Source organism: Diuraphis noxia, unplaced genomic scaffold, assembly GCF_037042655.1.
Source record: "Diuraphis noxia isolate RWA-SAM2 unplaced genomic scaffold, SU_Dnox_SAM2 contig0004, whole genome shotgun sequence".
Taxonomy (NCBI): Eukaryota; Metazoa; Arthropoda; class Insecta; order Hemiptera; family Aphididae; genus Diuraphis; species Diuraphis noxia.
The window spans coordinates 32,420,857-32,440,145 of NW_028301714.1; the positions used below are offsets into that span (position 1 = coordinate 32,420,857).

The following is a 19,289-nucleotide window of genomic DNA, read 5'->3' on the forward strand; positions in this document are numbered from 1 at the left end:
ACATTCACAGATTTTTTGCGATTTTATCTGAATTATCATAATATATTAGTTGTTACTTATTATAGTTATTACTTATTAGATATTAGATATTACCTGTGTCCTATATACCATAAAATAATTGATGAAAATTAGCTTGTAATATCACAGAGAAGCAGTTTCCAAAAAGTATTTGTAAGTCAATCATAATAGTCAATAACTTTCATTTAGTTAAAATTCTTTTAATGGGGAAGGATAAACATTTATTCGTGTGTAATTTTTATATGCACTTCAAAATGCATTCAGTATTGCATATAGTTTAAAACAAAAACACATAAAGAAATTAATTTATACAGTAATACTTAAATAATTAATTTAAAATATCATTCAACGGAATCAATAATAAATTGTGGTGATGTAAGGGATATGCTGCAATATTTTGCAGATTACTTAAAGACGAATAACAATAAATTTAATTAAAACAATAAACAAACGCTTTTAATATATTATAATAACGACTACACACCTATATACGGTCTGACAGGATGAAATCGGTGTATAACAATGTTATCAATATTATCATACACAATATAGTAAGATAATTAATAATTGGCATGTCCGTTTAAAATAATAATGTATTCCGATTAGTATTAGTTTCCCGTTAATTCTACGATTACCTAACATTAAACTTTACATTGTTATTATGACGCTAAAAAAAATTTAAAAAATTATGTACCAAGCTAAATAATAAATTAACGATTATTGGATGAATATTAAATATTTAATTACTTCAGAGAGCTAATTATTTTAGTTTAAATTCGAATAGTAGATTTAATATCAACCACTTTACAAAATCTGCATCATTCGCACACTGTATTATACAAATTTATACCGCGATTTTATTATACAATATTCACTATATTGAAAATTGTATTATACAATATTCACTAAAGTGAATATTATACATTAATTATTATACTATTCAATGCCCAATATCTCGTATTTAATATGTATACGCGAGACATTGATACACGTGCGCAAACAACATTGATAACATATTATACCTACCTCTAATGAAAATATAAAACATACTAATGTATTTTTAAAATTTAAATAGTTATTTTATTAAAATAATACGATTGAGTTCGAAACGAATAAAACCGAATCGTGGAAGCCGTATAACGGGTTAAAATGCTAATAAACTGTACTTATGTGTTATACAGCTGGTAGACATGTGATATTCGCCCAGATTCGTTTTGCAGATAATTTATAAATGTGTCTGTCTATATACTACAGGTCTACTGCAAAACGAACACAATACATTTGATCTCACGGATTGGCCAATGCCAATAGATTCCTTCCTATTCGGTTATTTTTTTTTTTTTTATACCGAATGGCGATTAACGTTTAATCGATAATATTATTATTAATATATAAACACATAATATTATTATAGTTATTATAAAAACACATAAATTACAACAGGTTCATATAGGTATTAGATCGCCCACATTCAAACGGAGGAGTCACATAGTGGTTTAATTGCGATTCAACCCGCCTCACTAGAATTCGATCGCACCTATAATGACGTGTTCTCCCTAACGTATACCTTTTATATCACGTTATTATTTTATAAGTAAGTATGCAATATCCACCTGTCTCGGCGAACCACCCCGGTCGATGCGATTTAGTGCGCAATAATAAAAAAAACATGATTTACCTGTGTATTTGAATGTGTATTGCGATAAACTGATTTATTGAGGTCTGTGTCAATGAGTATAAAGGTAAGTATAATTATCCGTTATAATAATATATTTACCTGCAATCGTGCACGCCGGTCTGAGTAAAAACAGGTGACTGTAAATACATTTGACTTATTGATCAAAGCAAGTAATAAGGCTATAGCGAGTTAAGAACATTAGAATTTATTAAAAAACATCAAGTATAATGTAAGGAGCAACTAATTTCGTAATTAACTTTTGACTTAATGCATGTAGAGGTACCTATATATTTTACTTAGGTACCCGCACCTCGTTTATTTCCTATCTATTTTTATGCAACCGTCGATTCGCGAGTTAAGAATATATAAAATATAATTATAGGTACATTTATATTTTTATGTGACATTTTTGCATGTATGATTTATGTTACATAAAATCCATAGATACTTTCTCCTATATTTATTTATGGCTAAAATCTTAAATAAATTAAATCTAAATTCAGCATAAATTAACCTAATATATCATTTTTATGATTAGAAAATAGCATTTTTTAACTATTGATGAAGTTATACCATTTAGTTTACACCTGGGTGGTTAAAGAATTGATCAATATTCCTATTTATTTTTCATGATGACTTTTGATATAAATTAGTCGACCATCGTTGAGGTGAAGACTTTAATATAGGGAAATTATACTTGGTTAAAGAGTTCTTTATTTACAACAATTGCAGTCGACTTGGTATAAGTTCATAACATAGTTGTTTTTCGAGTGTGTGATAAGCCGGTCGGATACATGAAACGCTTCCGTGACGATGATCATTATAGAACGTTCGTGTTTTGAATCCTAAATACCGCACGTTCTGAATGTTGTATCGTGTATATCCGAACAGTACTTTGATAGTATAATAATTATAGTAGGTATACGTTGGGCGTGGAGTCGATTACAGTGAGGGTGCCAGGGATAAAAACGTCGCGAGTGGATGCATGTAAGTCGGTACACATTCTAATAATGCAGTTATGATGCTTACGTGAATCTCCGATTACACGAACGTTATAACGCTGAGCTGTTACAGGGTGATTCATCAGGAATGCTAATATTTTTCTCAATTACTGAATTTATTTTAATTCTGATTTTTGGAACTTTTATGTTTGCTCGAAGAACAAATTTTCAAAAACTCATATTTTTATACCATTTAAGGATTGTCTCCTGTGGATGATTTTGTAAATCATTTTTAAGAATTATCGTTCATCATCCTTGGTATAGTTGAAATTTTGAATTTTATAGGTAGCTCTATATGTATATATAATTTTTAACGTATGTATCAAAGTATTTTCGTTCAAAAAAAATTGATTATCAAAATACCATGTGCCTACTTCAATGTTGTATACGTAATAAAATTATATAATATCGTATAGGTACAAGTGCGCACGAAGTGTGACGCATTTTAGGTATTCGTGTACGCATCACAATATATAAATAATTGTTCTAGACTGTCGTTATTATTATTATTATTATTATCATCACCATACAGTGTTTATGAGTAGTTTTATTGACAGCACACTCGCCACCAATGTTGGGCGTACCTACCTAACTCGTATAACATTTTAAGATATTATATAACACGGAGGTCCCCGAGTATACGCAATTGAAGTCTAGATACAATATAAATTAAAATAAGTAAAATAACTTCATAAATATAATTATAAGTATTAAAAATGTTTGCGAAGTGCTCGGTTACAGTGGCCCTCATTTCATTATAAAATAATATATTATAGTAGGTAGGTAATAAATATGTCGTTTAATACACGAGGGCATATTCAAATATTGTTATTAATACAGTTACGTTTCCATAATTTTTTGAAAGTATATTAAGCCCTTTTGAATATCCGAGTGTGTTTGATCATTCCCGGTCATGGGCATTTCAAGAATTACCAATGATGAATATAAGAAGTGGAGGAGAGTGTCAATGATCACAAAATCACTTTCAGCAAATTGTTTTTTTTTATACAAATTTTTAGAAAATCAATAAGAATCAATAAGTTAGATAAATTAACCAAATATTATAGGTATACTTAGTTACCAATTAAGTTGGTTGTGCGTAATATTATTAATAGAAGCTATAATTCTAAAGTGATTCATCTGAAACCAGATTCAAACTTTACCATCTGCAGTTGGTGAAAAAACTCCAATGGGACCACCACTTCAAGATTAAAGATTTCCCTTTTTACTCGCAAATTGTTTGAAAGTTGAATAAATAGAACAGAAGTGAAGTTGGAGACACCGCTGATTTTCAATGTTATAAGGCATAAATTAGTTAAAAACTTAAAATTCAACTTTTTACATTTCATTTTTATTAATTTAATTAATATTAACTTATTTCAGAATGACTTATTTTCAATCCAATCCAAATTTCGTTCATGTATGAATACCTAATAATAACAAACTCAAAATGATAATTCTTAAATTCAATTGTTGTTACCATTTATACTACTATACGTAAGTATATAATATACCCACGTATAGTCTTTCTACAATAGTCAATATTACGATACCGAGAATAACTCGAGAAACGTAGTCGGATACCACTTCAATTAAAATAGGTAGGTAGATAACAATAATAATAGTGAAAAGAAGAAGAAGAATTATTATAAACTCGCACTCACACGTTTTCGATAGGTGATGCCGTGATGGCGAGTTTTTTTGCCCCCGTGGCTGTCAATTATTACTCGGATTATAAACATAATATATATTATATATGTTATACATATACTTGACGTTTATTATTATTGTTATTATTATTAACATGCTACAGGTACACTGCACCCGCGCGTGGATCTATTCAACGCGTCTAACGGGATGACTGAGCGCGAAACTTTTTGTGTCTGCTGGAATTCAATACATTCAAATTCGATTCGTATTGTATCGCTTGCGGAACGTATACGGCGATGTTTAATGTGCTATTATTTTTGCGTACACCGGTCCCGATTGTCTGTATCTATGTCTATGTGTGAATAGGAGTATAGGACACGTAAGAAAAATAACATACGGTCAGACTCTCAGACTACACATTGGTGTACGTAAGCGACTGTATTTATGACCTAACCTCGTGCCAAAACGATTGACTCCGCACGCGATTCCCGGATGCAGTCGCAGCGATCTATTCAATTTCATATAATATTAATAATAATAATAATAATATAATGTTATACGCGGCCGCAATGTCTGATAAATTGTGCACATATTGTGTGGGCGCATTCGCGCATTCGTCCGAGATGTTAATATTATGTTATATATTATAACATTATTGTGTAGATGCTCTGTAGAGTGAGGCCAAGGGTGAAATTACCATGTGGTTATAGGTTTACAAATAATACAAATGCATTTTTGTTCTTCGTCCTGAGCAGCGCTTCACCTTCCAAACACTTTAGCGTTTGACAAAATGAAATAAGAATAAAAGACTAACGAGATTATCTACACCACTAACCCGCTTTATTAAGTTATCCATATTACATAAATATATGTATAAATCAGCATTTAAAGGATATCCAAATTACATAGGACGAAAATTATTTAAGATCTCAATCAAATATGACCTTATTCATTTTCACTATACATACTGGCGTAATGGATACGTGTATGACAATTTAGCTAAATAATAAGAATGCTTAAAATTATAGGTCGAAAAAATATTCACCTGGCGGGACACACTATACTTAGTATTTTAAGTTATAAATACATTTTTTTACTATTTATCATTTTTTTAAGAATACAAATCATTACAATTCTAATATTTCATTAAATTAAAAAAAAATTATATATAAAATAATAAAACAATTAGTTAAGGTCAATGACCTAAACAATTTAGTAAGTACCCACTTAGGCGAATAATATTTTTTCTCCAGAATTTAGAGTTATTTTGATATTAAAGGTTTAAAAAAAAATCGAATTCTATTTAACGTATATTTATCCAATGCCTACAATAATCATAATATGCCATGTATACCTACTACTTATGTTAGTCAGTCACTTAGTGTCCAATGCCAAACTCAATTAAAACAATAAATTAAACAAACATAATTTTTGTATATTATTCAAATTTTGTAATATCGTGCTTAACCTTTTAATATTTCAAATGATGAAATGAATCTATAATAATTAAAACTACATTACATAATATATTATAGTAATTATTGTCCTTGAAATTAAAATATAAATAATTTTTAGTACAGTAAAAAAATTATTTTTAAAAACTTCAATTTAATGAATTTCAGAGTATTTTTAAAACCCTTAAATTATAACCAAATATTAATATAAATTATATATGAAATCCTATTTAGCTAATTTCTCTATAGGTAGAATATTTTTCGTTATCCACAGTCTTCGTGATATGAAGGTTTCATTCACTGTGTAATCAACATTTTTATCTGATAATTAATTGTTTAAAAATATTTTTTTTATACAAGTTTTATATAAGTTTTTTTAAAAAATTTTTTTTTGCAAAAATCAACAAAATGTTATCCTTTTTAATGAATGAAATGATAAATTAATGCACACGTGTAAACTATTGATTGAAATAATAGGTACGTGGAATTCAAATCCACTATATAAAATTATATACCTACCTAATTATAGTCGTTTGTTCAACATTAACACACACTTAATTTTTAATTCAATTTCAAAAAAAAAAAAAACTATATACGACGATATATATACTATTTAATAGTTTAAATATAAAAATACCTTTGTATATATGTGAATAAAAAAAAACTTCGAAAACTTAGTTTTTTAGCTATTTCTATGAGTAATGAGTATGTATGACACTTAATATAATATTGGTATTATTTATTATTGACACACCCCGTATAATATATTAATATACCTATTTTATCCTTATGCTTGTACTTTATATAGGTATATTTACATAAGTATTAAGTAATAACCTAATACTTGCTGTTAATGAACGATATTGGAAAAAAATTTACTTCCGTTCAGAAAATCACATATTTGTAAACAATTCTGTTTTTAGAAAAAATGAATATAATAGCTTATTAATGAATGGAAAAAAAAAATAACAATTATTTTGTGACTACTGTAGGCCATTGTAGGTCATATTTTGAACTTATTCGATTGTGTTTTCATAATTATAGCTTATTAGGTCCCCGGATACATTTAATCGAAAAGAAAGAACTTAATTACACTTGGAAACAAGCTTGTTCAGGTTTTAGATCCGGATCATCTGCCGCCCCTCCATTAAAAATTTCCTGTACATCACGTGTAATATATTTATACGTGTCGTGCGTATTCGCAATTTCTAACCTTGGATTGTCCACCGTGATAATGACATCTTTGTACATCCGTTTTTCGAAAAAAAAAATAATAATAAATAATAATATAGTGCCTATGGTTGATGGCAAGCGTAAATTATAATCGACAAAAGGCTGCATAAAATATTTCTCGTTGACAAGGTCCGTATTATTATTATTATTATATTAGTAAGTTCAAGGTGAATACTGGCATTGACCGCTGCAAAACGCGGTTATAAATCGACTGATATGATTACGGTTGATCCTTTCGGGCGCAGACTTAAATTTTAGCAATAAACTAATAACTAATCACTATAGCTATAGTTTACAATTACCTCGAGCATAAAGAATTAGACAAATAGTAAACACTATATTTAACATATTGGCATATTATATCCCGACGAGTCATCATTCCCGACAAGCTATATCTATAAACAAATCTCAATTTATATTGATAGGACTAATTAAAAATCACGTAGAAATTGTTTTTTATGATTAGATTATAAAATTAAATCTAGATAAATATAGAAGACAATTATTTTTCAATTTTCAATTTATAAGAATAAATTATAAACCTAGTCATATCTAGTCCTTTAATAGTTTAATCAATTAGTTATAACTGTTACTTGTTTAACATACCACTACTAATAATTGAGTCCTAAAATCTCACAAATAAGTAATGACATTATATTTATTTCAATCTGCTCCCATGATTTATATTTTATAGAAAAATAAGATGTGTTAAAATCTATTGTCATTCGTATAGTTACGTGATGACTGATGATTATTATAACATTTATAACTATATGATTACACTTTAGAAAACAAAGAGCTGAAGGTATTTTATAATAATAAATAATAAACAGTATAATATTATGGATATTATAAATTATTTAAAAAAAAAAGTGGGTATACCAATTAAAATAAAATAACAATATATAGGTAATTTAAAATATGTGTATCCTAAATTAATATTATTGTGCTCCCAGTGGCCATTGTTGCATTGAGCTTAATTATTAGGGAAAAAAATTTAAATAGTAGGTAATAGAGTTTTAAAGATGTCCTTTATTCGCTCAAACGTTTCACTATTTTTTTAAATTCACTAATACATCTATAATAATATAAATGTAAGGAAATTGTAATTGAAAAATGCAGACTCGATAGGCGGCCGAACTCATCCGAGACTTTCATTGCGAGTTCTACGAAAATGGTTGATGATGAACCAGTTGTAATTAAAATCAATCGCATCCAGTCTTGTCATTAAAATCGGTTTGTAAACCTTAAAAAATGTAAAGTTTACTGTCTCACTCCTCATATAAACCGTGTTGGGTATGCATTTTTGAATTGTTGTAATCGTATATTAACAACTAACAATATATAGGTAATAGGTACCTATATAGGTATTATAATGATATAATAGTAACGAAGTATTCAACGATATTAAACTCTTATAGTAAAATATCCACATAACGATAAAATGTATAAATTATTTTATTATATTATTATTGGAGTTTGGCTGGTACGATAATAAAAAAAAAAAAAAAAAAAAAAACGTCAACAAGGTGGCAATTAAATTACGGCATGTAAGTATAAATGCATGATATAACGTGTGCATAAGTCCTGTGTGTATTATCGTAATAACTCGTTATTATTATCGACTGAATCACATGTTGGTGGGAGAGTATGGAGTGACGCGTTTTACATATGAGTATAGGTACATATATACATATATATCCTTTTTATTTTATTGAAAATGCGTGTATTAACTTACTAAAATGCTTTTCTGTTTTAATTTGTCACGGTGACAGTACTAAATAATTTTATACATTACACGTCACATAATCGGTTTGTATACATATTTATAGGAACCCATTGTGAACTTCGAGATAAGACACGTTTCCCCTCCCCCAGGAAAAAAAAATACGAACTTATAATTTAACAAACTTTGATTATGAAAATCAAACTTCTAAAAGGATATCCGAAATATTAAACCTGGAATGAAACGAAAAATATGCAGTTCTTATTTAGGTATCGAATTATACATTTATTATCGATTGTATTGGGCTTAATATTTTTATTTTTGCTGTACTGTGCATTAAGTATATAACTATACGAATATTAATCATTAATATATGGCATAATATATATGTTGAAATAATATTACTTTTATTAGCTTACATTTTTTTTAGTCCTCTGATGTTACTTATGGGTAATGCTCATACCCCCGTATTATACATCTGCAATATCTGCATGTGATTACGTGAATATCTATTATGCAGGCACGGTACAATGTCGTGTACTCGTAGCCAGTCGTAAGTATATAGGACATGGGTGTATTTTACACCTATACTCTAGATCAATCTATATGGTATATTGATATCTATATGGTCGGAGCACTTGTACAGTTGTACATATGTGTGTATTAAATGTTTATAATTCGCAAACAATAGGTTAGGTTTATTATTACTTCACTACTATTGTGTTTTATGACTACAAAAATAACATATAATACACGCATACGTATTTACGCGTGTTAAAGCAACTAATTTGCGAGAATTATATTTTATGTGATATAACAATGTAAATATAACAAAAATTTTAATAGAAAAAAAATAAACATATTTGAATATTTCATTACCAAAAAAAAAAAAACGAATAAAATTTGTATGGGCATTTTTACTTTTCTAGATTTACGACTACTTAAAAGTCTGAAGTTTTTAGTTATCAGAACATTGATTGTTTTTTTTCTACAAACAATAGATAGTATTGTATACAAAGCTACCTGTGCCCTATGGTACTTTTCTTAAAATAGCTATATCAAATAATAGTAAAAACTAAACATCCTGTATCGACATAATTGTGTGAATACTTTTCAACAATAAATTGAGACGGTGCAATATACATAAATATATAATAATATAGCAAGCAATGTGAGTATCATATCTGATAATTTCGTTCCTACAGGTTAGGACTCTGTTTCAATTAATTTTAAAAACTGTTTCAAACACATATAACGAAGTTTATTAATAACAATATTCGTGTATGTAAATAGGAAATGTATACGTAATTATGAGAAAAATAGTCAGTAGGTATGACCTGATAAAGTCCATTTGATCCCTAATGTCTTTAAATAAATTGTAGAATTCGAAAAATATTCAAATATATTTATAATACCTATAATTTATATTCGAACCTTTTTTGAAATTATTTAAATAATATAATATTGTTCTTATTTGTATCAAGTAATGCGCGTGTTTTCATTTAGAACAAACATTAAACTAATTCTGTGACTGTTTGCTTGAAATTAAATTACACTGTTTGAATGGAACAACAACAGATGGATGTTTTATATATTTATAGCTTAATAAGTATATTATATATTATGATCTTTAGAACTATTTACTTTTTGTAAGACAATCATATAAAATACTGAGCAACGATTGAACAATGAGCTCATTTGTTGCCTTATTGGGCATAGGTATAACTGTATAAGAAAAAATGACGATAACCTAACTACACATCAATATTATCATCATAATTATTTTATTAGGTATATACAACTAAAACGTGTCGTCAATTATTTTTTTATCTGCGTATAGATATGGTTATATTCTGATGACCAAACTCTTAGGATTTTTTTTGTTCGACACGCGTAGTGTGATTGTACCTCTATACCTATATTATAATCGTGTTACATATTTTTCACATACACTTAGTAGAGATTAGTATATGTAGACACTTGCAATTTAGACGATAACATTTAAATACAAATGAATTGATACACTGATTTCAATGAAATTGTTCTAATAGATTTATTTTTGTGCACAGACATTATAATATTAATATAGTACCTATATACTACGAGTATATCTACTGTGTAATAAATTATTTGCAAATACACAGAATAATAGACACGTTGTACCGTGGCGCTAACTGTAAACGCTCAAGTCTTCATATAATTCATAATAATTGGTAGGTAATAATAATAATAATATGCTTATTGATTATAGTATACAATTTATATTGTGAAAGACGGTTTGCTTTTCGTTGTTTCCTGGCATAACAATTATGTTAATCGATCGCAGTAAGTCGGAACTCGGTGCATAAGATTAACGCAAAATAAAAAACTGGTTGGCGAAATAATTTCGATATGCATAATAATTACCGCCGGCTGGTTGTCGTGCCCAGGGGTCGTCTCAAACGCCATTAAAATGGGCGTGTATATGAAACGTGAAAATAACGATATGTATACACACGAGCCCACAAGAGTGCCGTTGTATAAATAATAATAAAATAATATTCGAAGAAAGAGCTTAGTAATTATAACGACAAAGACAGAACGAGAGAGACTCCAGGTAAACACGAGGCCAGATCCAGGGTGGGGAAACAGGGGTTCCATCCACTGCGGGCATGATATTTTCTTATTTTTTTTTTTCTAGTAAATGGTATACATCTTTTATTTTGCTTTTTGGTTAAGTAACAAATCAAATCAATGTACGTTTTGTCATCTCCATTATATTAAAAACGAGATGAGTACGATGTAAAAATTAGTTTTACATGGAAATCGACTTTAAATGCTTATATTCCAAAATAAAATTTTCGAGATCTTTAGAAGTGTTAGAAGTGTTAAAATTTAGAACTATGTATTTATATAATAATAATACCATACATAAAATTTCAAATTTGTATATCATTTTCAGAATGATTTATTAGCTAAAATTTTCAAAAATTTTCAAAAAGTTTACAAACTTTCAAAAACTATGAAAAATATTTGTTTAAAAAATGTTGGAAATGAGAAATTTTTCAATTTACAAGGTAAGTACCTTCTTTTTAATATTAAATCAAGGGCTGTAGCTGTATCGTTTAATATAATTTACTGGATAAGTATATTTAGGCTGTTAAATATTTTTGTACAATTCAAATTATTTGATTATTAATGAAAGCGAACACTAAAGATTACCGGTAAATTTCTCTAAATAAAAATATATTATTAATTTAATATTTATAAATATTAACCATTAAAAAATTACGAATAAATTGTTGTTGTTGTTATACAATATTGTTTGTATAAATATAATATAGTACCTACTATACTAATTTACCTGTATAGTGTATGTGAAAATATGAAATGTGACATCAAATTAATTTTCTAGTTTAGGATATTTAATCAATTAATATGATAAAATATCTTATTTATCAATTATTTCAACGAACATGGTCGTAATATTTTATTATCCCCCATGCGCGTGTTAAAATTGTTAGACCTACAGAAACTCTTTACCAAATAGAAATAAAAGTATTAATAATAAATGCAATAATATAAAGGTCTGATTGTATATATTACGTTTGAGGGCTGGCCAAGTTGAGCAGTTCCGCGGGCGATGTGGGCACCTTAGCGATGGTCAGCTTCCGGCCGTCCGTCGAGCCCATTCCGATGGACGCCAATGACCGGACGGACACGGCATCCGACCACGACCGGAGCGGTGACGCGTCTTGGTGCTGGTGATGGGCTGACGCGTACATACCACCGCTGCCAGACATCGAGTTGTGGTTCGCGGAGCCGATGGCCATCGCGGCCGCTGAAGGTGAGCTTGGCTTGCCGAGCGACCGCAGGCTGGGCGACAGCGCCCCAGCCGATATGGGCGACAACGCCTGCGGCTGGCCACGGTACGAACCACTTCGTGACACCGGATGTCGGCGGCCCCTTCCCACGCCACCGACACCCGCACAACCACCTTCGCTACTGTCGCTTCCGCTGCTGCAGACCGCCGTCGTCACGTACTTCCGTCGTGGTTCTTGTTGAGCAGTTTTGACACCGGTTTCTGTTGGAAAACCCAAAATCGTAAATATTACACATTATATTTTCTATATTGGATATAGTTATTATTTTCGTGATAATTTTTATTATAGGTAATAGTATAGGCAATAGATATACTCAGTACACAGAGAGAACACACCGCTGTCTGACAAAATACAACGGTTCTTCTGTGCATCCCTTGTACGTGACGCCATATTAATTATTATAGAACCGGTTTTGATAGCAGTAGGCGTCACTCAGGGATACGCAGAGCTGGCGTGTTCTGTTACTGGACAGAGTATATTCCATAGTCTACCCGATAAATGTATTTTATTGTTGAATGCTGGCAATGCTGCAGATCCGAATAACAACATACTATCTTGGTACTCATATAATATTATTTAATTAAATTTTTGATTTTAGTAGTGATATTCATACAAGATAAAGAGTTTGTAAGTTGTAAGTAGGAGATTAATAAGTATCAGTTCAATGTCAAAATATTTTTTAGACTAGTTTGAATCCTGGTGTGACAATATTATATGAATTAGCCGTCCTGAAATAGTGGTGCATCATTGGCAAGTCGTCGGTAACTTAACCTATCCATTGGCTGAAATCTGGGTAAGAGACTTAGGTTGGGCCTCCTAATACGAAATTAACTTTTCCTGTTAAAAACGTTAAGAAAATAAATTTAGTACTTTAAATGTATGAAACGGTTACGTAAAGAAATGGTAATAAACCAGGTAGGTAGATTTATATTAATAATAATATAACCTAAAAAATATTTTTACTGAGAAAAAATTCATACTTTCCCATGAAAAAATTGTAATGTGAACGCGAATTACAACCGCTATAGCTATTATATTAATATATTCTTGAAATAAGCTATATCCGATGTAAAAATTAGCTATATTAACTTAAGTATAAAATCCTTAAATTTTTTAATTTAGTATTTTTTAAGATTTTTTGGTCACAGAATGATGTCCAAATATTCTTGGTCTTGAAACCTATATCAGCTATTCAAAAAAAAAAACTGTTTGTATAGGTATTTTAAGTTATTAGCTCTCCCCTCTCCAAATATTTTAAACTGATTTCTGTTTATTGGTCTGTATACATATAATTAAATTAGGTATGTATTATGCAATAATATATAGGTGCGTGGTATCTATAGCATTGATATATCATAAGGGGTGAAGTGCATCACTTGGAATTACAATATATACCTATTACCTACCTAATTAAACCACATCATTTTTATATTGTATAGCCAATGAAGTAAATACAACCAAAGGAACGGTGTTGTAGAGACATTTTGCTATTTCAACCACAACCGGTAGAGCACGATTAAGCATAGTATACATTATTAGCAACACAATTGAGCATAGGTAAAATATTTTATGCGATGTCGCCATCTTTACTTTGCCAACATTTTGTAATTTATTATTACCAAATTTAAACAAGCCGTGATCCGAGCCCAGCGTTATCGACTACGTTAACGAATAACGATTAATAAGTTAGTTCTCAAGCAATTTATATAGTGGTCATTATAGATCTGGCGTTTTAAACATTTAGAATTGGGAAAAAATATAAGATTATTCAGATAAATAACAACTCAAACATTATCATAGAAATAATTCAATTTATGTTATGTTCGATCACCTATAGGCTATAGTTGTGTCGCCAAAGTTTCAGTTAATTTTTTTCATGTAGATTTTAATAATATAACAATAATTTTATCCAAAACTTTTAAAACCGTATTACAATTTGAATTATTATACATTTTTTTCTATAATAAAATTCAAAATTTAAGATGACAACCTCGCATAGTTATTATACTCAATCGTGTAGGTTTTCTTTTGTATGTCTACATCCTTTGATACTTTGACAAATTTGTTCAATCGTGTCGTAAAAAAGGTGTTTTATGCTGTGTTGTAACCACCACAACCACATCGCTGGTGTTTTTCGCGTGGACCGCAAACAACCTCCAGTCGTGTATGACGTGCATTTTTATGTTTAACTAATAAGTGGAAATATTTTTTTTTTTTTTAACTTTGATACAATCTGCGTTGACATAGTGCGTTAGACACTTTCTGTTAGAATTTTTTTACTAAGAAGTGTATAGGGTGAACTGATTAATAAAGCATGATTATCACACTTTTAAAGCTTATTGAATTCATTCAAATTATGATTATGGGAGTTTTTGAGTATTCTTAAAGACCATATTATGTTTAAACAAAGATTTTATGTACCATTTAAGGGATTTCCCATGGCATTATAGACTTATTTTTAAATTATTGGAACTACCCTTATTGCAGTAAATTGTTATAAGGATTTTTTTGAAAATGTTGACGTATCTAAATCGAAATTCAAACGAATATTTTCTGAGCTGTTAAATTGTATGTACCTTTCAAGAATAAAATAAGTTTTACATTACTTAAATAGTCCTGAATAATAATGTTATGTAAAATATAAAATCTACGTGATATTTATTCTTATTATTATTATAATTGAATATCCTTTGCAAATTTTATTAAATAATTATAATGATAATTAATAATCACTAGGTACTTATAACTTTCAGATTATTTTATCTTATAAATATGTTATCACCGTCAAATATCCTTAGTAGGTAAGTTATTAATGTTTAATAACTCAAAAATTACTAAATCAAATATCAACTTGTATTTATAAATATTTAAAAAAAATCTACATCTAAATCAATAAATGGTTCTCATCTAACCAAAAGATTCCTCTTAAATTACATAAATGAAATCCAAAGCTTTGGAAATATGGCTCTTAAGTATACTTAAAAATCAGAATTTAATTTTAAATTTATTACTGAGGGAAAAAATTGGGAAGGAATACTTGATGAATCACTGAATGTAGTACAATGCTTAGTAATACTTGATATTATATTTACTCAAATTGAGTATATTATGTCATATGTTCTAAATTATTAAATAAGTACCTACCTACGTTGAATAAATATTGTGTGGTACAGTTTATAGATAAATTTAATTTATACTCTAGAATAAATAAGAAAACATCTACATTAAAATTTATAATTTGATCTGTAATTATATGGAGGATTTTCTAGTAATATATTATTTTCTTAAAATTATATTATATAGATATTATGTAGGTAATTTTGTTTACTTCGCAAAATAAGTTATTAACTTAAATCAATATCCTGTTAATAATTATTAAATTTAAAATTTTTTAAGGGTACTCTTGCGTGGTTGCGTAAAGATTTTAGATAACTGACTATTACCTATATATTAAATTATTATATAGGTATCCATATATCCATTATCCACGTATAGATAACAGTTCGTTAATGTTGTATGCAACCGTCAATCTGACATTGATCTGATTGACGATTGATTTTTTATTGTTTTAAAAATATCTAAATTTAATGGAGATGATGAATGAAGAGTATTATATTTTATATAAGGTCCCTCCTTATAAAAAATAAGCCTAGCTTCTGGTCTCTACAATTACTAGAAAAATAGTAAAAACCACCAATACTTTGAGGAGTTGTATCTCACAAACCAATCAACGAAAAATAAAAATGTTAATACGTAAATTTATGAAAAAAATTGTTTTATTAATTCATCATATTTTAATTATATATTTCCATTTTAAAATCAAAAGTTGATAGTGGTTTCACCAATAAAATATAAGGCTGAAAAAAATTTAAATATTATACGGTTTTAGAAAAATATGAACTTTAAAATTAAAAAAAATTTTTTTTTTAATTTAATAATTTTCGTGATAATTATAGTGTACCCACTTAAATGGATCACTCTGTATAATTCAAAAATATAGTATTTATGCACAAAAATAATAAATATTTAATAAAATTTACCAAAACAATGCAATACCTACCTAACCTAATATAACCTAATATATTTCTATTATTATGAAAGTTATTAATAATTATAAGCAACTAAAAATTGTATACTTAATATACTTTCTTAAAAATCAAAATATGAAAAAGCATGTAACAAAACACAAATAATATTAATTTTGTAATTTTTAAAATAGGCATGAGTTATAGTAACTGAAACACGAAGAGATTTTTTTAAATTTATTCTATGCGCGAAGACAAAAAAATGTTTACTGATGCCCTCTCTCAAGAGTTAATGAAGTACCAAAATATACTTTATTTTGTACAAACAGAATAATTAAATACTTGTTTTAATTTTAAACAGTAAAGTATTGTTTGAAAAAAAAAATACGTTATTTTTTGATTATAATCAAACATTGTCAATAATTATTGTTCAACGTCAAAATGTTATTTCAATATAAAAGTATGAATGTGAATGAACTATAAATTCACATACCTACTATTTTACTTTAAGATAAATTTGATTAAACTGTTCATTGGAGTAAAATATATGTGCCAAAGAACCCTATGTAACCTAACTTAATATGAATTATAATACTATTATATATTATTATGTGTAGTTGATGAGTATAACAGAAAAATGTCATCTGCGTGTGCTACATGATCTGTCACAATTCACAATACTCGTTACCTTTTTAAAACAACATAAGTAACGAAATTACCTCGTGATTATAATTTTATAACCATAGGTACCTATACCACTTATTCTTTACGGTTAGCAAAAAGTGTCGGCGTGGAAATTAAATAATAGAGACTAAACGTATCGCAGCGATTTGAAAAAAAAAATTCATAATGGTATTATAATATTATCTAAGTATGTATCGATGTATTAGTATATTATATTATATACGGTGCACCGCTGCAGTTCGAGACCTTTATATCGAATTCGCGAGATGCAGTTCTGCACTCGCCTCGTCCTACCTTTGGCAAATTTCGCTCGGGGTTCCGTGACGCTAATGGGTGGTATGAATATTTTCGTATGGACTTCCGGGCTCCATTTCCGGTCGGCGGTGGTGTCGACCACATTGTTGTTGATGTTCCGTTTGAGCCCGGCAGACATGGCAGTAATATAGGTATTCGTGTAACGATGTTTCTCGGTAGATGCGTATTATACTTAAACGTGTACGATTTAATAATAATATCGTACCGAACACGACGATGGTTTCGTATGAAATAATTGCGATTCGTCGTTAAATTTATAATATTGGCTAGATTGTCGGCACCCCCGTTTCGATTATCACGATTCGATTCACTCGTCTGGCACGCGAGGACATGACGTCTCCCTGGGTTATGTGTATAATTATATGGACGATCGTATTTTGTATAGCACTTATTTTTTTCTGGATACGGAAAATCTGACGTTCAAAACAAAAACGTCTATAATATCATCATGATGTCGGTGATCGATCGATGTTAACGCGAGGTACGACGATTGGCGCGATGTACGCCGGACTGCACAGACGGATCGACACTCGGGAGACGCGCGTGAGTGCTCGTTCCCCCCACCCACCGACACGAGATAGATTATATTATTATTATTTATTATATTTCGTGTAATCGCTCGAGCTCCGGTTTCCATTATCATCGCACTCGTCGTCGTATACCCGCAGACGTTATTGATTATTGGTTGTTGGGTGCGCAACCGGTTGCCGGGTAAGGAATAAATGATTTTTTTTTAGTGTTCCGATTTTTAAAATTCGCAAATCTGTTAGCCGCGAGCTCCCCGGATTTAGTTCCTGCGGGCACACACGGTATAATTATTTCAATGTGTAGAAAGTATCCCGTGCAAATCGGTGGTCAAACGACGCCGCGAAATTCGAAATGCTATATAAACACTCATCGTCTGCAGCAGTCGTCCGAATCATTAATTATCGTCGTGTATGATCCACGCGTTCTTCGGCGCACCAACGCCGCCCCTGTAAAATACCTTTATATTGTTATCATATATAATCATATAGAGAGTGTATAGGACATTTAGGACCACATTACGACATAATAAACTTCATGACGTATCGCATATCGACGCGATAATCATAGTTTGTGGTTACGATTTCCAAAGCACTTTACCCATGACATTTGAATAAAATAGTACGCAAACTATAATATATGAGATGAATATAACATGTGATATTTATATGGACAATGGACGTATATATGAATTCTTTTATCGAAGAAGAAAAGACGATTTTTTATTCAAAAATTATATATTAAAGTCTTAGAAAATATTTTGATTTTTACATAATTTTGTCATTACCTATATAAAACAATATGATTTTCGAAACATAAACTATATTTTATAGTTTTAGTTTATTTGTACCGTTTTAATGAAAATATACTTTTTAATTCCTGATTGTAAAGCAGAATATTTTTTGGTGTACGAATTTTGGATGAAGAGTATATAATATAAGTATGAGTTATAAGTAGGTATTCAAAATATTTATGAGTGGAGTAAAGTGGTTCAGGAGCACTTCGTAAAATTTTGGTACATTGCTCAACTTATTAACTGCACCCATTAAAATGTACCTAATCTATATACTCCAAATAATATCATGCTTAAGAATAAAAATTTAAAATGTTGTGTTTC

At 29.2% G+C, this 19,289-nt stretch overlaps 1 protein-coding gene across 1 annotated transcript in view; it reads right to left on the minus strand.

Moving 5' to 3' along the window:
• Positions 1-18,172, minus strand: part of LOC107171120 (sodium- and chloride-dependent GABA transporter ine-like) — a 29,354-nt gene extending 11,182 nt beyond the window's left edge. Inside the window, exons 1-2 of the mRNA XM_015521351.2 lie at positions 17,627-18,172; positions 12,346-12,823 (exon numbers count right to left, since the gene is read on the minus strand). Coding sequence (XP_015376837.2) covers positions 12,346-12,823; positions 17,627-17,765 — 617 coding nt within the window. The 5' untranslated portion in view covers positions 17,766-18,172. The remainder of the gene's footprint in view (positions 1-12,345; positions 12,824-17,626) is intronic.
• Positions 18,173-19,289: the final 1,117 nt, after the last annotated feature.